Source organism: Zalophus californianus, chromosome 5 (genome assembly GCF_009762305.2).
Source record: "Zalophus californianus isolate mZalCal1 chromosome 5, mZalCal1.pri.v2, whole genome shotgun sequence".
Classification (NCBI taxonomy): domain Eukaryota; kingdom Metazoa; phylum Chordata; class Mammalia; order Carnivora; family Otariidae; genus Zalophus; species Zalophus californianus.
The window spans coordinates 56,595,291-56,622,022 of NC_045599.1; the positions used below are offsets into that span (position 1 = coordinate 56,595,291).

The 26,732-nt window shown below is 35.3% G+C and overlaps 1 protein-coding gene across 5 annotated transcripts in view; it reads left to right on the plus strand.

The window, feature by feature from the left end:
* Positions 1-26,732, plus strand: part of POLK (DNA polymerase kappa) — a 66,007-nt gene that overhangs the window by 19,630 nt on the left and 19,645 nt on the right. For 4 of the 5 annotated variants that reach the window (XM_027604369.2, XM_027604368.2, XM_027604371.1 and 1 more), the window contains 5 exons: positions 1,633-1,795; positions 8,268-8,387; positions 16,526-16,678; positions 19,781-19,912; positions 23,045-23,198. In XM_027604369.2, the coding sequence (XP_027460170.1) occupies positions 1,661-1,795; positions 8,268-8,387; positions 16,526-16,678; positions 19,781-19,912; positions 23,045-23,198 (694 nt within the window). In that variant the 5' untranslated portion in view covers positions 1,633-1,660. Of the gene's footprint in view, positions 1-1,632; positions 1,796-8,267; positions 8,388-16,525; positions 16,679-19,780; positions 19,913-23,044; positions 23,199-26,732 lie in introns of those variants that run through there. The other variant, XM_027604372.1, reaches the window with a different exon arrangement.

Genomic DNA, 26,732 nt, shown 5'->3' on the forward strand with positions numbered 1-26,732 from the left:
GGCACTGGGAAACTATAGTACCAAGTGGTTCCTATATTTTGGGCACATTAGAATAACCTGAGCATGCCTTAAAAAATACTGATATCTGGTTCCTACTCCCAGTCCTTCTGATTTATTTGTCTCATAAGTAGAATCAAACAACAACAACCTGAACTCATAGGTGCAGAGAACAGATTGCTAGAGGTGGGGTTGGGGTAGGTGAAGTGGGTAAAGGTAGTCAAAAGGTACAGACTTCCAGCTATAAAATAAATAAATCATGGGGGTATAATTATAGGATGGTGACTATAGTTAATGCTGTATCATATATTTGAAAGTTGCTAAGATTAGATCTTAAAAGTTCTCATCACAAGAAAAGAAATTGTATAACTGTGTGGTGATGGATGTCAACCAAAAAAAAAAAAAAAAAAAGGAAAAGAAAAGGTCCTTAAGGCAGCATAGAATAAATAGAATAAATGAGCCCTCCCTAAATCTTGCAAATAAGAAATCCCTGGCATAATTTGTTGTTAGATGCATGGCAGCTGTGCACCTGGTCATTTCTTTAGCGCATAAGTGAACTCAAATTGGAAGCAGCTGTGATGTTATGGCGGCTGTATTAACTTGAAGTAAGACTTGGATTCACACCAGTTCTTTGGCTCTTTGGCTGACTTAGGATGGCCAATTCCCTTAACCTTCCTGAAACTCCAATTTCTATCTCCCTAGCATGAGAATAACCAAATCTGTCTTGCACGGTTACTATAAATATTTTAAAAAGCTAATATATGTGAAAGTAAACAATAAAGAACTATTTAAAGATATTAAAGAATTATTATTTAAAAGGATTTTTCTTAACTTTAGAAGTGACATCATAAAATGTAATAATTTCCTAGAAGTGAACAGATTATTATTTTTTCTATATTTTTTCCACTGCTTTAAAAAATGGAACTCTGGGGTGCCTGGGTGTCTCAGTTATTAAGCGTCTGCCTTCGGCTCAGGTCATGATCCCAGGTCCTGGGATCAAGCCCCGCATCGGGCTTCCTGCTAAGCAGGAAGTCTGCTTCTCCCTCTCCCACTCCCCCTGCTTGTGTTTCCTCTCTCGCTGTGTCTCTCTCTGTCAAATAAATAAATAAAATCTTAAAAAAAAAAAAAGGAACTCTGTATACAGTAGGTAATGAATGCTGTTGAACTTATGTTTAGTAGAGGAAGTGTTATTTTGTATTTATTTTCTATACAGTGTGTTAATATGTGAAAAACATGAACTTTGGACTCAGGCCTGGGTTTCAACACAGATATTATCGCTTATTAGCAAGTTTGTGTCAGTAGACATGTTCTAAGACTCAGCTTTCTTTTCTCTTTATATTGGGGATAATAACATTTACCTTTCAGGGCAGGGTTGCTGTGTGAGGTTCAAGTGTAAAGTGCCAAACATAGTAGCTGGCACAAAACCTGCAGGAAATGTTAATTCCTTTCTTCCCTCTGAAAGTACAATAATCTAGGGATAGTAATTTAAAAATCTGAGTAATAATTTCTCAATGACTAAAAATTCTTAAATGTTTTACTTGTTTGGCTGATTCTATATCATTTTAACTTTTAAGTGCCTACCTCCTCACCATGAATGCTTTAAAAAGCACTGTTTATTTTTTGTGTTTTTTTCAGATAATAAAAAAAGCTTTAAGTTTACACCATGGATAGGACCAAGGAGAAGAATGGCAATCACAAAGATGATTTTCTGCTTAGGGTGGGACTTAATGATAATAAAGCCGGAATGGAAGGATTAGATAAAGAGAAGATTAACAAAATTATAATGGAAGCCACAAAAGTATGTTTCTTGTTAATTTTGCTATCACTAATTTAGTAACTTTTTAACTTTCTGTTTAAAATAAAATCAGTAAGTTTTAAATATCTTTTTTATTGTATTTTTTAATATTTTAATGTATCTTATTAAAACAAATAGGTATGGAATAATCTCCCTTCTGTTCTTTTACTCTTGTTCTGGCCATCCAGTTTTCTGCCTCATATACACATAGTATGCATGTAAAAGTAAAATAACATACATGTTCTTTTCTCACCCTTTTTCTTAATAGAATACTGTAATTGTTGTGTTTTTTGTTTTTGTTTCAATTACTGTAACTTGGAGGTCTTTCTATATAAGTAAAGATCTTCATTTTTATGCCTGCAGTGTGAATATAACAAAATTTATTGAACCAGTCAGAATGTTTATTTATGAACATATAAGTCATTTCTAGTCTTTTGTTTTTAGCAACAGTACTACAGAAAATAACCTTGTATTTTATAACATTACACATGTAAGAGAGATTCTAGAAGTGGAATTATCCTACCAAATACAGATAGCAAAAAAGGATATATGCATGTGCAATTTTTATGAATTGGCCAGTTGCCCTCCATAGTGGATGTATCAATTTAAATTTTCACTGCCAGTACATGAGAGTGTATTACCATGGCGCAACTGTGCCAGTACAGTGTGTAACTAAGCTTTTGGATTTGTCAGTCTACAGTAATATAGTGTAGCATTAATTTGCATTTCTTTTATGAAAAGTGAGATAGTGCATCTTTTCATAGGTTTAAAAAGCCACTTGTATTTTCCTTTTTTTGCAAACTGTCTCTTCTTGTCCTTTGCACAATTTTCCACTAAAATTATTGTATATCTTTTGACTTTGCTTATGGTACTTTTTCCTGTGCAGAAGTTTTTTTTGTTTGCTTTTTTATATGTACTTGAATTATTCAACTACATATGCTTTTCTCCAAAGTCCTAAATGTTTTCTTCTAACATTTTTTGTTTCATTTGTATATTATGAAATATCCATGTAGAAAGGTGTAAAATTTAAGAAAATATCCTTATTCTTAAGAAATGCATACCAGTATCCACAGCAACTCACTTTTAAATGGTTTAGCCAAAAAGAGGAAGAGGAGCATTTGTGTGTGTTCGTGTGTATGCATGTTTGTGCAAGTGCACATATAGGAGTTGGAGTGTGTTTGTGTGCATATACATAGGAGTTGTGGGAGAAACTAAACGTAATAGGAATCTAGGTGAGGACATATGGATGTTTATTGTACTATCCCAACTGTTAGAAAATTTGGAAATTCCAAAATAAAAAGTTGAGCAAAAATTATTTTAAGTGGGTTTAACGTAGAGATACCATTTTAAAAGTAAAAGAATTGAGATGAAGTAAGCAAACAAAATATATGGATCCTGATTGGATCTTGGTTTGAACAAATATTTTTGGAACATTTAAGGGAATTTGAATACAGTGAGTGTACTAGATAGTATTAAGGAATTATTGTTAATTGTATTAGCTGTGAAAATGCTATTATGATTATGTAGGAAAATGGCCTTATTTTTATTTTTTTTAATTAAAAAAATTGGGGGGGGAGAAAGAGCACGTGCGAACAGTGGGGAGGGACAGAAGGAAGGGAAAGAGAGAGAATCTCTAAGCTGGCTCCACACCTGGCTTGGAGCCCCACATGGGGCTTGATCTAAGGACCCTGAGATTATGACCCGGGCTGTAATCAAGAGATGGATGCTTAACCAACTGAGCCACCCAGGTGCCCCACAATGACCTTATTTTTAAAGATGCATAATAAAATACTGTATGGAATAGTTAAATGTCATTATATCTGTAATTTACTTTAAAACAGTTCAGTTAAAAAAAACTCAATGAAGAGGGGTGCCTGGGTGGCTCAGTCGGTTAAGCGTCTGCCTTCAGCTCAGGTCATGATCCCAGGACGCTGGGATCAAGCTCCATGTCCGGCTCCCTGCTCGGCGGGGAGCCTGCTTCTCCCTTTCCCTTTGCCTCTCCCCATACTTGTGCTCTCTCTCACTATCTCTGTCACTATCTGTCTCTATCAAATATCTTTAAAAAAATTTTTTTTAAATCAATGAAGGAAATAAGGCAAAATGTTTGTTGTTAAATCTCAGTGATAGTTTTATATATTTGTTTATTGTACTACTCTGTTTCTCTGAGAGTTTTGTGAATTTTTAACCATAAAACTTAAAAATAGGAATAAAACCTATGCCCCTAGTTTTCAGGTTAAGAAATAGAATATTTAAGCCATCCTGGATTTCCCTATCTTTCCTCTCTTTTCTCTGTGTCCCGGGAACACTTATTAAATAGTTCATCCTTCTCTTACTGATCTGCAGTGCTTTCTTCTATTCCACTGGATTATTTGTTGTTGTATCTTTACGACATGATCTTAATTACAGTACTTTATAATAAGTCTTGATAACAGCTAGGACAAGTTTTTTTTTGCTCTTTGTTCTTTTTCAAGGGTATCTTAGATATTCTCAAAACTTTGCTCTACCACATAAACCACTGAACAATGTGGGGGTTAGGATCACTGACCCCCTCCCCACACACACACACCGTTGAAAACCCATGTACAACTTTTGAATCCTCCAAAATTAACTGCTAATAGCCTACTGTTGACTGGAAGCTTTACCAGCTTTTCCAGCTTTACTGGAAGCTTTACCACAGAAGATCTTAACCAACACAGTTGGTTAACACAAAATTTGTATATTATGTGTATTATATATTACAATAAAGTAAACTAGAAAAAAGAAAATATTATTAAGAAATCTTAAGGGAGAGAAAATACATTTATAGTACTGTACTATATTTATTGAAAAAACTCCATGTATAAGTGGACCTGTGCAGTTCAAACCCATGATGATGTTCAAGGTTCAACTGTATAGACATATCAATCATAGAATGATAGATACATATCATCTGATTGACATGTATGAATCATATACATATACATATACATATATGATTTATATTTTATATGCCTTACATATATTTATATATTAATATATTAACATATTTATATATTTTATATCTTATTTCTCTAGTGTGGGTGGATGGGAAGTTCATCATAAATATCTTTTTTAAATTGAAATTTTCTAATTGTTACTGCTTCACAGCAATGCAGTTTACTTCTTTAAAAGTTTTATCAGAAAATTTTAAACATACACAAAATTAGAATACTAAAGTGAATTCCTGGGTAATCCTCACCCACCATCAGTAGTTACCAACATTTTTGAAAATGTTGTTTCATCTATGTTACCCTCCCTACTGAATTTTGGAGATGGAAATTGGAGTATTTTAAAACAAATCCCAATAACTTGGACAAATTTCAAGAAATTTACAATTTTTGCAAAACTGACTCAAGAAAATATGGAAAATCTAAATAGATCTTTAACAAGGAAATAATTTAGTAATCAAAAATCTTCCCTGTACCCCTCCCCCCCAGCAAAAAAAAACAAGTCACAGTGGCTTCAGTGGTGAATTTTTTTTTTTAAGATTTTTTACTTATTTGTCAGAGAGAGAGGGAGAGAGCACAAGCAAGGGGAGAGCAGGCAGAGGGAGAAGCAGGATCCCTGCTGAGCAGGGAGCCCAATGCAGGGCTTGATCCCAGGACCCTGGGATCACGACCTGAGCCAAAGGCAGATGCTTAACTGACTGAACCACCCAGGCCTCCCTTCAGTGATGAATTTTATCTGACATTTAAAGAAGAAATAATACCAGTATTCCACAAGTCCTTTCAGACAATAAAGAAGGATATAACCCTTACAAACTCATTCTATGAGACCAGTATCACCTTGACATCATAGCCAGACAAGCAGAAGATTATAGATCATTGTAAATAGAAAAGTCCTCAACAAAACGTTAGCAAACTAAATCCAACAATATAAAAGAAAGGTTATATACCATGACAATGCACTTTTCTCCTAAAATCAGGGACAAGGCAAGGATGCCCCCTCTCATGCCGTCTATGCAACATAGTCCTAAAGTTCTAGTGTAGTCAGGCAATGAAAAGAAATAAAAGGCATTTGGATTGGAAAGGAAAAACTAAAACTATCTTTTCACAAATAACATGATGTTACATGTAGAAGCTCTTAAGGAATTTCAAAAGGAATGCCACAGTTTTACCATGAAAATTACAAAAATTAATTGAGGGCGGGTAGAGATTTAAAAAATGGAGAGACGGGGCTCAGTCGGTTAAGCGTCTGCCTTTGGCTCAGGTCATGATCTCAGGGTCCTGGGATCAAGCCCTGCATCGGGCTCCCTGCTCTGCAGGAAGCCTGCTTCTCCCTCTCCCACTCCCCCTGCTTATGTTCCCTCTCTTGCTGTATCTCTCTCTGTGTCAAATAAATAAAAATCTTAAAAAAATAAATAAATGGAAAGACATTACATGTTCAAGAATGAGAAGACTTAATATTGTTAAAAGGATAGTTCTCCCCAAATTGATCTGCAGATTCAATGTAATTCCCCATCCAAATTACAGAGGCTTTTTTTTTTCTGCAGAAATTGATTAACAGACCCTAAAATTTATGTGGAAATGCAAAAACATCTAAAATACCCAAAACCAGAGTGCCTGGGTGGCTCAGTTGGTTAGGTGTCTGCCTTCGGCTGGGGTCATGGTCCTGGGGTCCTGGGATCAAGCCCCACGTCAGGCTCCCTGCTCAGTGGGGAGCCTGCTTCTCCCTCTCCTTCAGCTGCTCCCCCTACTTATGCTCTCTCCCTTCCTCTCTTTCTCTCTCAAGTAAATAAGTAAAATCTTTAAAAATAAAATAAAATAGCCAAAACAGTTTTGAAAAGGAAAAACATGGAAGTCTTTGACTTTCCTGTTTTAGAACTTACTATAAAGCTACAGTTATCAAGACAGTGTGGTACTGTCATAAGGTTAGACGTATTGAACAATGGAGCAGAATTAAGAGTCCAGAAGTAAATTTTTGTATTGATACTTTATTGATTTTTTGCTAAAAGTACCAAGGCAGAGGATAGTCTGTTCAGCAAATAATCCTGGGACAACTGGATATCCAAATGCTAAAAAGATGAACTGAGACCCTCAATTCATACCATACACAAGTTGAACTCAAAACTGAGTGAAATGTAAGAGCTAACGCAGTAAGAACTTCTGGAAGATAGGAGAAAATCTTTGAGACATTTGGTTAGACAAGCATTTATTAGGTACGACACCAGAAGCGCAGTCAATAAAAGAAAAAGTCGACAAGTCAGACCTTATCAGATTTCAAAACTTTTGCACTTCAAAGACACAATTAAAAAAGAAAATGATAAGCAACATACTAGTATAAAATATTTGCAAAATATTTATCTGATAAAGGATTTACATCCAGAATATAGAGAGAATTCTTACAAATTATTAATAAGACAACCTAATAAAAAATGGGCAAAAGATATAAATAAGACATTTCACTAAAGGTATAAGAATAGCTCATAAGCACATGAAAAGATGTTCAACATCATTAGTCATCAGAGAAATGCAAATTAAAACCACATGAGGTGCCATTCACACTATTATAGCCTAGAATGGCTATGAGATAGACAATAACAAATATTGGTAAGGATATGGAAAAATTGGAACCTCATACATTGCTGGTGGGATTATAAAATGGTTCAGCCACTTGGGAAAACAGTCTGGCAGTTCCTCAAAAGCTTTAGCATGGAGTTAGCATATGACACAGAGATTCCACTTCTGGGTACCTCAGGAAAGTGAAAACATATGTCCATGCAAAAATGTATATACAAATGTTCATTACAGCATTTTTCATAAAAGCCATAAAGTAAACAATCTAAATTTCCATCAACTTGATGAGTGGATAGATGTAGATGTTATGTTTAGTGATGGGATGATAGGTAATTTTCTAAAAGTGATTTTCTACATTTTCTTTAATGGCTAACATTAAAATTTTTTAAATACTTTATTTTTGTATTTTTTATTATTTTTTTAGAAAAGGTGGGGTGGGGAAGAGAGTCTTATGCAGGCTCTATGCCCAGCATGGAACCCGACACAGGGCTCAACATCACAACCCTGATATCATGACCTGAGCCGAAATCAAGAGTCGGATGCTTAACTGACTAAGCCACCCAGGCGCCCCTTAAGTGCTTTTTAAGTAAAAGTGAAGGAGGTGACCGATGACCCAAATGACTAAGGCCTTGGATATGCCCCGTGGGTCCTGTCTAGGACACATTGTTACTTTCTAAGTAACATATTGTACTCATCTCAAAGAGTTTGTACTGTGTAAATACTGCCCCCAAAATTCTAGGTAACTATAAATTCATTTTACAGGCAAGGAAATTGAGACATAGAAAAATTAAGTAGTTTTAGGGTTCCTAGCTAGTAAGTAGTGGAGCTAAGTTTTGAATTCAGTTATTCTGATTCTAGTCTATACTGTTAGCCACCATGGTTATACTACTGATGCTTTCCTTCTGACACTTTTCTTATGCTTTGTTTGTTTTCTTATGTAGGGGTCCAGATTTTATGGAAATGAGCTCAAGAAAGAAAAGCAAGTCAACCAACGAATTGAAAATATGATGCAACAAAAAGCTCAAATTACCAGCCAACAGCTAAGGGAAGCACAATTACAGGTATTAATTTAATTGTTAAATAAAGTGGAAGCTGGTAGAATAGTAATTGATAGTTAAAATGCATCATGGTCAAGTCATAACTGAAAACAAGGTAATATATAAATGTTCATTATATTGTAAGGAATAAAGTTTGACAGAGGTGCATACTTTGTTAAATATTACTCTATTCTTTTATATCAAGACCCCATACCTAGGCATTGTCACCTCCATTATACAGAAGAGTAAATGGAGCCTTAGTTGGGGTAAATAACTTGGCTAGCTTCAGAGCTAGGATTTAATCCAAAGCCTATGTTCTTTTTATTATATACATATTTTGTAGCTAGAAAAAGGCCATAAGATAAATGGTTTCTTCAATGCCGATTTTACAAAAATGATTTGGGGGAACATGTTAACTAATTAAATTAGAAATTTAACACATAATTGTGTTGTACTAAAACTAGGGTAGAATGCCAAACGTGCATGAATTTTTAAGATAAAACACCAGACTGGAGGCTTTTGGCTTCTCCACCATCTTTGGGGAATAAATACTCAAGAGTTTCCTCCAGTATTTAAAACTATTTCAGGAGGAAGGTTTGAGTAGAGCAAAGCTGCAGGGCATTGTGTTCTCAATAGTTCTCATAGATCGAGAACTCAAAGTAGTCAAGCTTCTGCTAGTAAAACTGAAGTTTACTTTTATTTTTTATAAAGTTTACTTTTATTATTTTCCAATCATATGTTATTTATTTCCAATCATAAATAACAATAAACTCCTAATTATATGTATATTACTCTCACAATAGACTTCCTTTCTAATTGTATCTGTCACGTAATATTACATGATATAAAGTTTACTTTTAAAGACAGTTTTTACCCTCTATCAAAATCTGATTCAATTTAACAAAGCACTTTAGGCCATTAATAATGATAAAATTATGTTACTCTTCTATGCTACAAAATTATTCTCCTGATAGAGTTCAGAAATGATAAATTTTATTCTTCTTTATCAAACTATACTGTGTCATTTTTTTCATTTATGCTTTCCTAGAGCACAAGCTAATTTTTTATCTTATGTGTTAAATGGTCTGCTATCATGACAAAAGATCATTTGCCTTTGTCTTTCAAACCATCATTTTTAGTCTTCATAGTGTTCTACTATATGGAGGCACCAGAATTTATTTACCCAATCCCACCAGGGTTTCAGTTTTTTGTTTTGTATAATCTTGTGATGATCATTCTTATCTATATATGTTTGCACTCTTGTCCTGTTATTTTCACCAAACATGGTACAGTTTTACATTTTCAACACAAGAATGCTAGTTTCCTCACATACTTGTTTAAAACTAGATTTTATTAATTTTATCAGTCTTTTAGCTTTTGCTGGTAATGTCCAAATATTATTTCATGGTTATTTTAATTTGTCCTTCTTAGATAATAAGAGGGAAAGAATATGTTCTCTCATATTAGCCGTTAATATTTCATTCCTATGGGCATTTCCTTCCTTTTTTATTCTGTTAGTATATAGGCTAAGTAGCTGGCACAAGAGACCCCAAAATACAATGGTTCAAATCAGATAAGAGTTTATTTCTTTCTCACATAATAGTAAGTAGTCTCAACTGATTGGGTGGTTCTGCTCACCATAGTAATTTAGGGACCTCGGTTCTACATCGGATTGTTCTATCATCCCCTAAGTGTTATCCTTACCTGGACTGACAAAATGGGATTATCTGTAGTCTATATTTCAGCCCCCAGTAAGGAGGAAAGAATGAGGGAAAAAAAATGAAAGGTGAGTAATTTGCTATTCAGCAAGTAAAAGAGAAGTTGCTCATATTACGTCAGCTCACATTCTTTTGACAAGAATTTAAGTTTCATGGCCACACCTAACTGCAAGAGAAGCTGTACAGAATATTTTCCAGCTGGGTGGCCATATGCCCAGATAAAAATCTATTACTATGAAAGGAAGAGAGAATGGATTTGGGGGTTCAACTAGCAGTCCAAAACAGTATCCTCTGCCTACATTTCTAGAGGAGTTTATGTGTTTTTCTCTTGATTAATACATCTTATCATAAGTTAAAGATTTTTTCCTCTGCCATTTGTTGTAAATATTTTCCCAATATGTTGTTTGTCTTTTAATCATGCAGGTTTTTTTTCTATACTGTTTTAAATGTTTATGTAATCAAAAACGGCAGTATTGAAAAACATTTTTTTCTTGGCTTTTGTATTGAAAGCATAGAAAGTTATTCCTTACAACCAAGCCTATATGTTCTTCTAGTATCTTTATAGATTTTGTTTATCTTTAGTCCATTTGGAATTTGTTTTTGTTTTTGTTCTAGAGGGTGAGAGAGGGAGTGGGGAGGGGGAAAGGATAGAGGGGGAAAGAGAGAGAGAACCTTAAGCAGGCTTCCTGCCTAGCGCAGAGCCTGAGACATGGGGCTCTGTCTCATGCCCCTGAGATCATGACCTGGACCGAAATTAAGAGTCGGAGGCTTAACTGACGGAGCCACCCAGGTGCTCCTGGCATTTGTTTTAATGTGAGATGTTAAGTATTTTTTTCTTAAATGGAGAGTATTACATTTTCACTAATAGTATTATTCTTTCTAAATGGTGATTCATTTGTCCCAACACCATTTATTGAATCATGAGTCCTTTCTCCACTGAACTGAAATGAGGCACTTCCATATACTAAGTTCTCATTGTACTCATTGATTTGTTTCTGGATTCTCTCTCTTACTCGATTGAATCTTTTCCTGTATCAGTACCATGCACTTTTAGTTATTCAATGATAATAACACTTTAATATCCTACCTCGCTACTATTTTTTAAAATTTTTTTCTCATACGTTGTTTCTTTCAAATAAATTTGAGCATCATTTCAACAAGTTAAAATTCCATTCTGTCTGTAATAACATTGTTTTTAAATTGATATTAATCCTTGGCAATTTATTTTCAGAACTTCTTTCTGGTAAGTTTTATTGATCTATACAAATATCTCTAATAAAATTTTAAAGATAAAATGCATATGAATCATGCAATAAAATAACTTTTTGCTGTTTCCTCTTTTTAAAGCTCCTATCCTTAAATATGCTAATAATTTGAAGGATTAGAAAATACTTTACATTGTATAACAGAGCTTCACATTTTGTTACAGTTTTAGTTGACTATTTCTTGGGAGACTCTGACATCTTTTGCAAGGGAAGTGGCAGGAAATATGTTTTATGTTAATTGTTAAATTGTTTCATTTGTTGAACTTCCTTTAAAAGAAACTGTATAAATGGGAGGAGATTAAGGAAATCCTAAAGAATCTAAAAGATCTGAGAGAAAGAGAGGTTTTCATGGGAAATGCATTTCTATTCTAGAGTCATACAATTTCCAAATAATAGATTTTATTTTGTGTACTACGATGGTAGGAACTATTATTGCTAGTCAAGCTGTGGTAACTAACCTCTGTTGGCATGAACTCCCACAGTTTAATCAGAACCTAAGCATTCTCTCCATCCTACCCTCATTAGACTTGTTAAAGATGCAATCATTTTTGTAGCTGCCAAAACATCTTGTTATAACATGGATTCATAAATTGAATAGACAGCCATTCCTGTTGTATTAAATGGCAACTACACAGCAAATCAGTGCATTTTGACTATTTTAACAATTGATTTTATGAACTCAGTTTTCCTGAACAATTTTTAGGGTAATTATAAGTTAAGAAAATGAAAAACAATATTTCTGAAATAGTCTCCTGAATGTAATCAAAAAAGGGGATTTTTTTTTAATGCAAATAAAACATAATATTGATATAAAACACTATTGGAGCTTGGTTTGAAGTTATTTCAGTGTTAAAGACATTTTAAGATCCCTTTTAGGGAAACATCATAAAATAATGGAAAGAGTACAGCCTTTGGAGTAACTTGATTTACAGGTCCACTGCTAACATTTTCCAGCTGTGTGACTTAGGGCAGATTACTGCATCTTACTGAGGTTTAGTTTTCTCTTCTCTAAAATGAGAATAGTTATCATCTCAGAATTATTTTGATCATTAAATGAGTTAACATAAGAAGTACTTAGCATGTTATATAACACATTTGATATACTCAATAAGTGTCACTTTTATTTCTAAAATTATAGGTTATATCATTAAGCCCTTTCCATATCCCTGGATAAGTACATTACACGAGTACCTCTTTAAACCTTTGGGGGTTGGTTTAGTCCCAGTTTACAAATAAAATGAGAATGAGGGTTAACTTGCCCATTTTCATGTAACTAATAAGTGGCAGAGCTGAAACCCACAAGAAGCTCTTATTCTTAAACATGGTTCTTAACTGGGGCAAAAGGGATAACATACATACATGTGAGAGGCTCAGATCAGAACTTGGGAGTCATTTGGAAGGAAAAATCATGAAAACATCAACGAAGATTTCAGTAGAAGAAATTTGAAAAAAGCAGGGTGGTGTGCATTTGGTAGATGCAGAGAAAAAAATGTTGAGAGGAGGGTGACTAATGAGAGTAGAGGAAAATGGAATGTGTGAGTCACTCAGTGGGGAGGTTTCCTTTTGGCAACTGCACTTGTGCTTTAGGCACAGAAAAGATAATAGATTGCTGAAGAAACTGTCATAGAATTATTGTATGAGGCTAAGGGGAACTTTTTTCCATTTGGTTTGCTTTCTATTTATTATCTTTTTCCTTTCCAATATTTCTGGGTTAACATACTTCAAATGCTGCTCCCTTATTCTCAGTCGACTCGTATCTTAGGTATATTTTCTGGATTAACATATAGTAGTTTTTAATCCACCCTTATTTTCATTAGTCTCCATGATTTGTTTACATCTTTTTTTCTTTTTAACGTCAGGATGCTCTTCTCTAATTTACAGTTTAGGTACTGGAAGAAGTTGTTTTAAATCTGGATGATAGATTGGAGTAATGTTGAAAAGTTCCATTGATTAGGGTGGTGTCTCACTGCATGAGATCAGCCTTCTCCAAAATTTTTCTACACAACCTACCCTCTCTTTTTTAAGCAGAAATGTATATATGTATATATGCTATGAGGCTCACCTCTTTCTGTCTGATAAGGAAAGAATTTGAAGGCAAATAAGGTCCTTTTCCTGGTGGAACTCATAATTTAGTATCTAATACAGTAAGTGCATAGTACAGCAGGAAAACAACTAAGGGAACACTGAATTCTGTGGCATGAAGGACAGAGATCTAATTAAGCTACAGAGAGATATCTGAGCTGACCCTTCAAGGCTTTATGACAGAACTCGGAAGGACATACTAGACAGAGAAACAGCCTGAAGAAGGCACAGAGCACCCCAGGTCGTTCAGTGAGTTGCAGCCTAAACAGAAGCAGACCCTATAGAGGCTCACTGTGGCTACTGGAGACAAATAGGATTCAGGGTGATTATTTCTTTTTCTTTTTTTTTTTAATTTTATTATGTTATGTTAATCACCATACATTACATCATTAGTTTTTGATGTAGTGTTCCATGATTCATTGTTTGTGTATAACACCCAGTGCTCCATTCAGTATGTGCCCTCTTTAATACCCATCACCAGGCTAACCCATCCCCCCACCCCTCTCCCCTCTAGAACCCTCAGTTTGTTTCTCAGAGTCCATAGTCTCTCATGGTTCCTCTCCCCCTCTGATTTCCCCCCTTCATTTTTCCCTTCCTACTGTCTTCTTTTTTTTTTTTTTAACATATAATGTATTATTTGTTTCAGAGGTACAGGTCTGTGATTCATCAGTCTTACATAATTCACAATGCTCACCATAGCACATACCCTCCCCTATGTCTGTCACCAAGGCACCCCATCCCTCCCACCTCCACCACTCCAGCAACCCTCAGTTAGTGTCCTGAGATTAAGAATTCCTCATATCAGTGAGATCATATGATACGTGTCTTTCTCTGAGTTATTTCGCTTAGCCTAATACCCTCTAGTTCTGTCCACGTCGTTGCAAATGGCAAGATTCTGTTGTTTCTTTTTGATGGCTGCATAATATTCCATTGTATATATACACACCACATCTTCTTTATCCATTCGTCTGTTGATGGACATCTAGGCTCTTTCCATAGTTTGGCTATTGTGGACATTGCTGCTATATAAACATTGGGGTGCATGTACCCCTTTGGATCACTACATTTGTAGCTTTGGGGTAAATACCCAGTAGTGCAATTGCTGGGTCATATGGTAGCTCTATTTTCAACTTTTTGAGGAACCTCCATAGTGTTTTCCAGAGTGGCTGCACCAGCTTGCGTTCCCACCAACAGTGTAGGAGGGTTCCCCTTTCTCCACATCCCCACCAACATCTGTCGTTTCCTGACTTGTTAATTTTAGCCATTCTGACTGGTGTGAGGTGGTATCTCATTGAGGTTTTGATTTGGATTTCCCTGATGCTGAGCAATGTTGAGCACTTTTTCATGTGTCTGTTGGCCATTTGGATGTCTTCTTTGGAAAAATGTCTGTTCATGTCTTCTGCCCATTTCTTGATTGGATTATTTGTTCTTTGGGTGTTGAGTTTGATAAGTTCTTTATAGATGTTGGATACTAACCCTTTATCTGATATGTCATTTGCAAATTTCTTCTCCCATTCTGTCGGTTGTCTTTTGGTTTTGTTGACTGTTTCCTTTGCTGTGCAAAAGCTTTTTATCTTGATGAAGTCAGGGTGATTATTTCTAAAAGAGAAGTGTAGGCTTAACCTGTAGCTAGTGGGAAGCTAGTATCACTAAAATGCTAAGAAGGAAGGCCATGAAAAAAAATTTTGCAGAATGGAAGCAAGATTGAAGTCCAACAAGGAGAAAAAGGCAAATTATACCCCTGTAACTTTCCACTTTTGAAAAAACCTGCTATAGGGATCGCCACATGATGGAAATTGCTTTCATTCCAGAGCCCACCCAGCTCACTTGCTTATATCTGGCTATTTTCCCCTCAGTTTTTTCTTTTTCTTTTTTTTTTTTTTTAGATTTTATTTATTTATTTGCCACAGAGACAGACACAGCGAGAGCAGGAACACAAGCAGGGGGAGTGGGAGAGGGAGAAGCAGGCTTCCCGCCGAGCAGGGAGCCCGATGCGGGGCTCGATCCCAGGACCCTGGGATCATGACCTGAGCTGAGGGCAGACACTTAACGACTGAGCCACCCAGGCGCCCCTTCCCCTCAGTTTTTGATTGTTTTGCTATGCAGCTATCCATTGATCCTTTAGTCATAGATTACATTCATTAAACTTGTACCATGTGCCAGCCACTCTTCCATGCTCTTTCTGTATTCTAGCTTATTCAAAGTGATCATAGATCAAAATGGTCACACAGCCAGCCACCCTTGGCTGCAGGGAAAGCAGGGAAGCATATTTAGCTTCTTCAGCCTCTATAGTAGAGGCCACAAAAAAGGAACACTTGGAAATGTGTTACATAAACCCTTTTCTTACTGCCCTACTTTGGTTATTTTTACTTCCTTTCATTTCCCTTTCTTCTTTCTTATCAATCCGATGCTTTCTCACTAGAGAAATAAAAAGTGCTTTAAAGATTAAGGTTCTTCACTGTTATATTTGACATACATATTGAAGTTTCATGACAGAATAAATTATAGCTTAAATTTTCAATTTTGATTTGTATTGACTAACAGTTACCAAATTTTAGCTTTATAAAGGCATTTCTACAGAGGGAATGTTTACATTATGGTTGGTATATTCACTTGTACAATACTATTCAGCATAAACATAATATGCCAAAGAAGTATATAATCATTCATTGTACATTTCCTTTGTTTCTGTCTTAAGACATTAATGTTAATGAGTCAAATGAGAGATGTTTATTTTACCTAACCTGAAGCTTTTTTTTTACAGTAAGTTGGTCCTCAGATTTATAAAGCAGAAGAATCATTTGATACAATCAGTTGGAATAGTTCATTTATTCAGTAAATATTTATTACCTATCATGTGGTTGTAGTTATTGAGAGATTAAAGTGTTGGTAGGGCATGATATTTGAGGTTTAACTGCCTGTCTTCATGAAAATAGATGCAATTACCAGTGTTAATAAACAACAATCAAGTATATATAGATAGGCGGGTGGATGGACAGGCAGAGAGAGATGCCTACTAAAAGTGAGATTAATGTGATGACTGGTGCTGTTTCAATAGCATGTTGACTCAAAATATGTTAACTTTTTAAAAATTAAGGTTGACAGATTTGCAATGGAATTAGAACAGAGCCGGGATCTGAACAATACTATAGTGCACATTGACATGGATGCTTTCTATGCAGCTGTAGAAATGAGAGACAATCCAGAATTGAAGGATAAACCTATTGCTGTAGGATCAAGGACTATGTTGGTAAGTAGGTAAAGATCAAAGACAAAAAGGAAATTTCATAACATATTCGAGTAAGCCTTACTGGTTCATGAAGGGAGAAGCCTTTAGTAAGCTCTGCCAGTTTGCTGGGCATTTTCCTGTGTGCTTTATATGTGTTCAATTACTGAATCCTTTCAACATCTCTTGCGGTACAAATTTTTATTTCCATTTGACAGACAAAAAACAAACTCAGAGAGGTGTTTAAAATCTTCCCCAAAGTTACAAACCTGGTGAATGGTAGAGTGGCATTGTATCTTTCTGTTGCAAGCTGTATTTTTCTTAAGTAACTGTTCCGGTAAAAGGGAATTGGAGAAGAAAGAAAAGGAAGTGTTACTCCAGAGCAGGTTTGCAAGCAGGCCAAATCTAGTCTTTTTTTGTAAATAAAATGTTATTGGAACAATCACACCCATTCATCTGTTGTTGTATTAAAAGAGCAGAGTTGAGTAGCTTGCAAGAGAGACCATATGATCTGCAAAGCCCAAAGTAACTACTATCTGGACCGTTACAGGAAAGGTTTGCCAACCTTAGGTCTAGGGTAATATATTTTATTATAGTACTACTGTAATTAGTTTTTCTCATGACTTGGAACCTTTGCTTTTCTGATTACCATGTTGCTCTACCTTATCACCACCCTAACCATAGAAGGTAAAGATGACCAGGATTGCTATATGTGGCTAAAAGTGTGTGGGGAATTAATAATGGCCCCTGGAATAGATGGATTTTGGTATGAAAAAACATGTAAGAGAAACAAGGAGAGTTCTTCCCTGTTCCTAACTCCTTCAAATGCTTTAGATAGCTATAAACCTAATTCCTACTGAGTTACTATTTTATTATAATCTCTTTGTTTATCATCTCTGCTCCCATAAGTATGCAGGCTACTAACAATTCAGGTTCCAAACAATGTTTACCGAAAGACTATTTCCCTTTCCTACAAATCATCAGCTGATTTTTGAAAAAAATGTATTTAATTTTATTGAGAATATATATCACCATATATTTATATGGAATTATCTATGTGTGCATATGTATATATATTTTAATTTTTTTTTTTTAAAGATTTTATTTATTTATTTGAGAGAGAGAGAATGAGAGACAGAGAGCACGAGAGGGAAGAGGGTCAGAGGGAGAAGCAGACTCCCCGCTGAGCAGGGAGCCCGATGCGGGACTCGATCCCGGGACTCCAGGATCATGACCTGAGCCGAAGGCAGTCGCTTAACCAACTGAGCCACCCAGGCGCCCTGTATATATATTTTAAAGCTAAACCCACTGCTAGATCTGCAAAATATTTTCCTTCCTATAAATTATATCCTCCTAAAAATTATTTCCAAATTCAAAATGATTATTTGCCATATTTAAACAAAGATTACTCCTTTTGTATTCTCAACTAATAGACTTCATTTCTAATGAGATTTGAAGTAGAATTGTTTTTGTTCTATTAAATTCATAAAAGCGTTTTTACAAATTAATGGTAGTGATGGTGCATATATGATTATTTCAGTCTATTACAGTTAGAATTCTTTTTTGAATAATTTGATGGATCTTCAAAATGTTCTAAGTTAGCACTCATAGTTGGAACATAGACCCTTAGCAGTTATTTATTGCTGCATAACAAACCCCTTTAAGTACTTAGTGGTTAACCATTTATTTGCTCATGATTCTGTAATTTGAGCAGAGTACAAAGGGGATAATTTTACTCTATCTGGGGTTGGCTACAGTTATTTAGCTGGGGCTGCAGGATCCAAAATGGCTTTATTAACACCCTTGGCCTTTCAGCCAAGGTGGCTGGAATGGCTTCCAGCCATTGAGCTTTCCCCTCTCCACATGGTACATCATCATTTAGCAATTTAACCCAAGACCTTTACATAGTTGCTGGATCCCCAAGGAAGCAAAGGCGACTTCATAATGCCTAGGCTTCAAGACTCACATAATGTCACTCCCTCACATTCTTCTAGTCAAAACAAGTCATAGTGCAAGTCACTTGGCATGAGGGACTAGAACCTACCCTTGGATAGGAGGAACTATAAAGTATTGTGGCTGTGATTTACAATCTACCACAAATCTAGAAGATAAAGGAAGTCGTATCATAAATTTTGTTCCAGATTTACTACAGATCTAGCTTTCATATCCATTCTGTTAGACTTATCTGTGTTTAAAACACTGATTTGTCTTTCTAATGCCATCTGCATTTTCTCTTCCAGAATACTGATCAAAGATTAACATAGTTTTGAGTACTATCAAGATTTTTTTAAATGCCATTTGAAAGCCACTTACGGCAAATTGATACTATTCTGAAGTAATCCCTTCATGTGATAGATTCTGTTTTACATTTCTTTGAATTTTCACTAGAGATTTCATTTGTGATAAAAAAAACTTTTTTATAAATGGTACTGTGGTATAATCATCAACAGGATTTAAAAGTAATGTTCTCCTTCTTACTTTCATAAATTTTTAGTTCCATCTCCTACTAAAAATGTTTTCACCAAAAAGGATATTCAAGCCTTAAGAAATAAAATGTAATTTTAAAAGCTCTTTTAAGCTTTCATCACTTCATTTTTTGAAATTTAATTTGGCTGACTATATAATAGAACCTTTGACTTTTGTTCTAAATGAAAAATTTCAAAACCTCAAATACTGCAAATTCCAAATCTGTACTATTATACCATGCTGTTACTTTCTATACTGTTACTTTCATTTAACATCCATACTGTTTGTACTATAACATTACTTTATAACTATTATTTTCATGTAGTATCACCCACTATCATCCAAACTTTGATATATACTATGTTACAGGTATGCCTTAGAACCAATCAAGTTTAGTTATTGGAAATGTAAGAGAACCTTTTTATTAGTCTTGTTTATTACCTGGTATCACATAAATATGGAGACAGTAGTGAGAGAGAGGGTCATGGTATCACAATACCATGATAGGATAAAGTAAAAGCTTGATTCAAAACTGTGGCCTATAAAACAAATGTCCTTGACTTGAAAATGCCCATCAGTAATGTCTTTCTTATGAATGCATTGATCGGTATGTCCATTTAGGTTTGTATATTTTTTCCCATGTGGTCCGTTTTCTTTCAGTCTACTTCGAATTATTATGCAAGGAGATTTGGTGTTCGCGCAGCCATGCCAGGATTTATTGCTAAAAGACTCTGCCCACAACTTATTATTGTGCCTCCAAACTTTGACAAATACCGAGCTGTGAGTACAGAGGTAAGTCTGATGAAGCACTCTTACTTACGGCCTTTCACTGATTTCCTGTCACCTACAGAGTCAAGTCCAAATGGCCTTAGCACATCAGAATTCAGCCTTAATTTATCCCTTTAAGTCTTACCTCCTACCACTTTTGATAACTGAGCTGAGTATACGGAATACACCCTTCTATTTCCCAGATCTTTGCTCTTCCACATATTTTTTCATCTGTTTAGAAACTCTTATCTACCTAGAAAACTTTGAATTGTCTTAATTATAATCTATATTAACCTTAGTTGTTTTTTTCTTAATGTGCAACATACATTTTTTTCTAGAATCACCTTATATTTATAATTTACATAATCTATTCATGTTATTAATTTCAACCTCTTTTGTGAATAAATTTTTTATCAAATGTTCTTAAACAGTAATGAAATTCCTTTATTTTGATTAACTCTTTTCCTTGCTCCACAGTCTAGTGAAGATGCTTATGAGCCTTTAATGTTCGAGAGACTGATAATCAAGGAAAAAAGGGAATCATCTTGCTTTGAAAAGGATCTCTGAAATATAAAGATTTGATTACTTAGTAAAATTGTCTGAACTGTGATATATGAAAAATTGCCATTTTCTCTATTTTTGATAACTCGTTTAGATAGTGCTAAAACTTAAATCATAAATTAAAATTTTAGAATACTACATCAAACAGTTTCAGACTACTGTAGTAAAATGTATTGTGTTAAAGACTGCTGTCTGAATTGAAACCCTTAAAAAACTATGGCTTAAGCACTTACTACCATTTAGTCATGTAGATGATCTTTATATTCGCTCCTCTTATTTGTATTCCACCTCATGTACTCTAGAAATGAAACCTCCCCAAATTGGAATGGTACACCACCCCAAATTTTTAAAAAATTCTGTTTTTCATTCTTTCAAAAACAGTCTGTGGCAGCAAGTGCTTTTGCCTATCTCTGAAAAGGTGGTGGAGAAGGGGGAAGCACGTTTATGTGTGGTTACTGCTTGTCTTTTTTACCATATTCCTGATGAGAAAGAGATAAAATGCTAACCATAAGTATTACGGGCTTTCATTAAGTTTGAAAATCCTTCAGAGACCTTCTAAGAAAGAATTTTTTTGAGCCCTGCTTTACCTCAGTAAAACTTATGACAATATGGTAATGAGAGCTAAATTGTTTTTAGTTCTTTTCTGTCTAGTTACTTACAGAAATTGGAGAAATCTTTCTCAAATTTGAGCAGGATGTAACTAGTTTATTTGCAGATAGCAAATGGGTTCTTTTTTTTTAATATTTATTTATTTGAGAGAGAGAATGAGATAGAGCATGAGAGGGGGGAGGGTCAGAAAGAGAAGCAGACTCCCTGCTCAGCAGGGAGCCTGATGCAGGACTCAATCCTGGGACTCCAGGATCATGACCTGAGCCAAAGGCAGTTGCTTAACCAGCTGAGCCACCCAGGCACCCGCAAATGGGTTCTTATGTGTGAACGAACTACAGCACAAATTCACTGACTCTAACTATATTAGTATATATGACTTGGTTTAAAAGTTTAAGGAAAGCCATTTTTATTTTATCCAAAAGAATGGAACAGCTTTAACTGTTGGAAGCCTAAGTGCTTGAATTTTACTGGAACATGTCTATTTTTGTTCTTCAAGCAGTATCCTATGAAAAGGAAGTTAGTGAGTACTCCATGTCTCTAGGGAGTACTTCTCATTCAGAATAATCTTAGTTGGCTGCCAACTCCCGACTTTCCAGAGTTTCATTTTCACTAGAAAGATTCCATTTGAGTACATTATAAAACTGGTTTCTTCCAGAAGAACAAAGCTAATTAAGGTACTCTCTGAGTAAAGCTTGGCCAAGTTTTATATCACCATTTTCTAAAATTACCTTTGACTCAGCTGTTCATAATTAAATTAAGCTAAAAAGCTTTATTTTATAAAACTTCAAAAAAGGTTTCCTCATGATACAGCAGACAGATTTTAAATACTAGATGGAAGGATAACGTAATTCAACAAATACATTTTTCACAAATATGTATATATTATTTTGGCAACCATTTCCTCCAATTTCAGTTAATACTTCAGTGGTTAAAAAAATTTATAGTTCCATGTAATAAAACTATCTTTCATAAATGGCATTTCTGGAACCATGGAAATTCTGATCTCTTTATTTATCTCAAGATGCAGCTCCAGACTTTTCCCGTTTAATATAGTCACAAACTTCCACTGTAGATTTTGTCATCTTTTCCATTCCAAATCTCGATAATTGAGCTTTGTTTTCTGAATGGATACATGCATTAGTGTGTTTTGAGTGGAGTTTTATGTGCATATTATAATTAATTAAAATAAAACTACTTTCTAAAGCAACATAGTACTATTATATAAGATTATTCCTTCTTAGGGGCACCTAGGTGGCTCAGTTGATTAAGCATCAAATTCTTGATTTCGGCTCAAGTCGTGATCTTAGGGTTATGAGTTCAAGCACTGCTTTGGGCTGCATGCTGGGTGTGGAGACTACTTAAAAAAAAAAAGGATTATTCCTTTTTAAAATAAACAAAAAAGGTGAGGGGGAGCAGGATCCTATTGTTCCCACTTCTACTTTTGACCAGTTACTTAAAATTATGTTACTTAACCAGAATGATGTCTGAGATTTATTTGAATCATTCATTATATCTAGATAAAGGTGGCTGAATAGAGCTTGTATCAAATGAAGCTCTTTCATGGTCTTCTGCCTTCATGATCTATTTTATTTTTTATTTTTTTAAAAGATTTTATTTATTTATTTGACAGAGAAAGACACAGCGAGAGAGGGAACACAAGCAGGGGGAGTGAGAGAGAGAGAAGCAGGCTTCCCGTGGAGCAGGGAGCCTGATGTGGGGCTCCATCCCAGGACCCTGGGACCATGACCCGAGCCGAAGGCAGCCGCTTAACGACTGAGCCACCCAGGCGCCCTCTTGATCTATTTTAATGCAAAAGAGAATTTGGACAAACTTGTGCTAGCAATAAATTATTTATTCCCTAAATCCATGAGCTATTGATTGCAGGATTTTTACTATAGTTGCAAAGTAAGAATATTAATGTTTCTTATCAGCTGTTATATTACAGGCTATGGCAGCAGAATTGAAACCATTTTGTTCCTTTTGAAGGTTAAGGAAATACTTGCTGATTATGATCCCAATTTTATGGCCATGAGTCTTGATGAAGCCTACTTGAATATAACAAAGCACTTACAGGAAAGACAAAATTGGCCTGAGGACAAAAGGAAGTATTTAATCAAAACAGGGAACTCTCTAGAAAATGGTAAGCAATTTATTAGAATGATCAAACTAAAAAACAAACAAAAAGCCCTTTGAATTAACTCATTTAACTTATCAGCATGCATAGGTGGTAGAACTAGATATACCTTTATTATGAAAAAGTATTAAAAATGAGAAATCAGAAACTTACAGTATACCAGTGGAATTTCTAAGTTAAATTTGTAACTTTTAAACAAAAGAGATTGGTTTAAATCATTTTTAAACCAAATGAGATTGTTAAATCTCTAGAGTTTAAGAATGTGCAGAGCCCCTGAACAAAGTAATTTCATAGCAGTTCTTTTCCGAAGATCTAATAAGAAAGGATTGAATCGTGTTGAATCTGAGGAGGTATCTATCTAAGGTGGCCTTTTGTTGTAGTTGTTAAAAGAAATTAAATTTTTTAAAAATTAGCCTCAAACATATCAAAACATTGGATGGGGTTTTTTCCCGTTTTCAAAATTATCTGTAATCTGGTTATACAGTGATTATGACTGTTTTCAACCTTGCCAAAATTAATGACTCCTAACTCTCTTCTTTGCCTTAGAACTTATTGTGATTCTTTCGTATACACTGATATAGAAGTTTCATCACCCTGAGGTTTTTTCCAATGATCCCTTTGTTACTAATCCAAAATAGTGTCAAAGAACATGTAGCTATTACACATACTGCTTTCAACCCTCTGTCAGAGGTATGATTACTTCAAATAGCTGTCCTGGACCCCTGAGCAAAGTTCACCTGGATGAAAAGGTAGAAACAGAGGGTTTACTCACAGCCCACAGCTGTATTTCATGTGCACAACTCATTGACTTCTTCAGGTGGGGACAGCCAGTAGTAGGGAAACCTGTTTGTAACCTTCCCTGAGGCAAAAATGGTGGATCTTCGATGGCATAACATTCTAACTCTCATATTGTTTGGGGCTCACATCTTTGGAGCAAGTTTAGTGTGGACATCAAATCACAACTTCACTATCTTATTTAGAACTCTAGGGAACAAGTCTCTCGCTTTAATAGAAACATTAAATAATAAACAAGCATCATCATTCCTGAACACAGAGGCTTAGAGCAAAAGATTTTCTGAAGTAAATCTTTATTGTTTGGTGGAAGAGGCACACAAAGCCTGATGTCAGTTTGCTTTACATACCCATTTATTTCCTTACTTTTCACAAGAGAAGGTGGGGAAACCATTATATGGTTATATCAGAGCATCTCCCTGAGGACCTCCTATAACAATTATGTTCACAATATGTTAAAAAAAATTACCCTGGGACTAAGGTAAATATTTTTATTCTCTATTAATGTTCTTTTCATTTATTACACTATGTGCAAACTTTCTTGGAGATGTGAACTTTCAATTACTTATGTACTTTACTCTTCCTGTATTTCATATTTTTAAGCAATTTAAGTAGTTATAACTTTTTTTTCTCATATATAAATCCCTGTGGGCTGGACTTTTCAGCATATCTGATTTCACATTATGCCATGGGAAGCTGTCAACAGTGAGTTGGCACCATGGCAGCTGATTGATATATCTTCCTCTGAAGTCCAAGACATTTTTCTGCTGTTTGCCCCTTTTCTGAAAGGTGCAGTCTTTGGAAAAGTATTGCTAAATACTTTGTCTATAAACAAATAAAATAATTATTATTATTTTATGTTTATTCTGCCATATAAATCTGCATGGTAAGCGGGAGGCAATATAAGAAACCGAAATACCATATACTTTTAGCACTCGCCATCCATATAGTCCACATAAAGATGGGATGCTTTCATCCTAGTGTTTCAGATGATAGGAAACCTTAGTTTTGTACTCTGATCACCTCAGTTATGGGGATTATAAAGGCTTTTTTTTTTTTTCAGAAAGCAAATAAGAAACTACTTGAGCATTAGTCATATAGCCAGGCCGCACAGAGAAGTAGACAGATTGAATAATAGGTAACTGGGCCATTCAGTAGCTGCTCTAACAAGGACAGAACCTGAAGGCAGCATGCTTTGCTTCCTACTCAAGTGTTCCATCAGTGACCCACCTAAGGGTACTGTGATGGACACATGAGGTACAAAACACGGGATAACTCTGCAGAAGGGGCTTATGAATGTCACAGGTACCTTACTCGGTTTGTAATTTTTGTGCAACTGTCTTTACCTTGACTTTTACCCATCCAGATGGGGCAAAGGGGGCCAGGTAGACACCACTTCAACTGTGCCGCAGCCATAATGCTTTCTGAAATGCTCTGCATTTTATTGTTTCTTTAAAGATTTTATGTATTTATTTGACAGAGAGAGACACAGCAAGAGAGGGAACACAAGCAGGGGGAGTGGGAGAGGGAGAAGCAGGCTTCCCACGGAGCAGGGAGCCCAATGTGGGGCTCGATCCCAGGACCCTGGGATCATGACTTGAACCGAAGGCAGATGCTTAATGACTGAGCCACCCAGGTGCCCTGATGCTCTGCATTTTAAAACCAGACTATGGAAAATGAAAGTAACTGAAGGACCTAAATAATAGCTAATATTAAGTTTGAAAATAAGGCTTATTTTGTATATGGCCTGGGAATTCAGATTTGGAAAACATTTGTCTGTAACTGAATTCATATTATGTGCTTTATAATTTAAAACTAATCTGGTGTTTGTCATATTATTTATATTATCTTTAGAAAACCTTCCTTAAAAGGCCTAGTTCATTTTTAAAATAATATGCATTTATATGTGTCTTGAAACTAGAAATTTAATTTTTGGCTCTGCATTTACCTCAATTTGGAAAACATTTATATGTAAAAAAATTATGAAATGAGATCAGAAAGCTCTGTTGTTAATCTTAATTTTTATAAATACATTAAATTGTATTTCTCTTCCATTAAGCCCAGAAAGTAATCGTTAATGGATTTGTTCATGAGGACATTTTTAATATTGGTATAGATTTAAATATATTTTACAGTCCATTTGTGAAAAATGGCAAATAAAATGAGGTAAAAACCAGATTACTATTTTTACTTTACTTTTTAATAGTAATATTAGGTTGTAGCCTACTGATAATATTATAGCTAATCTGATTAGACTTTAAGAATTTGTATATTTAGGGGCACCTGGGTGGCTCAGATGGTTGAGTGTCTGCCTTCAGCTCAGGTTCTGATCCCAGGATCCTGGGATCGAGCCCCACGTTGGGCTCCTGGCTCAGCGGGGAGCCTGCTTCTCCCTCTCTCTCTGCCTCTCCCCCGGCCATGCTCTCTGTCTCTCTCTATCTCTGTATCTCAAATGAATAAATAAAATCTTAAAAAAAAAAAGAATTTGTATGTTTGAAGAAGTGTAACTTCCAGAAGTAATTACTGTTTATTTCAAAAGTGCCCTCAGTAAAAGTGATACTTTATACATAAGCAAGTCAAAATCAAAAAAGCATTTTTTTAAAAGATTTTTTATTTATTAGAGAGAGAGACACAGTGAGAGAGGGAACACAAGCAGGGGGAGTGGGAGAGAGAGAAGCAGGCTTCCCGCTGAGCAGGGAGCCCGATGCGGGACTCGATCCCAGGACCCTGGGATCATGACCTGAGCTG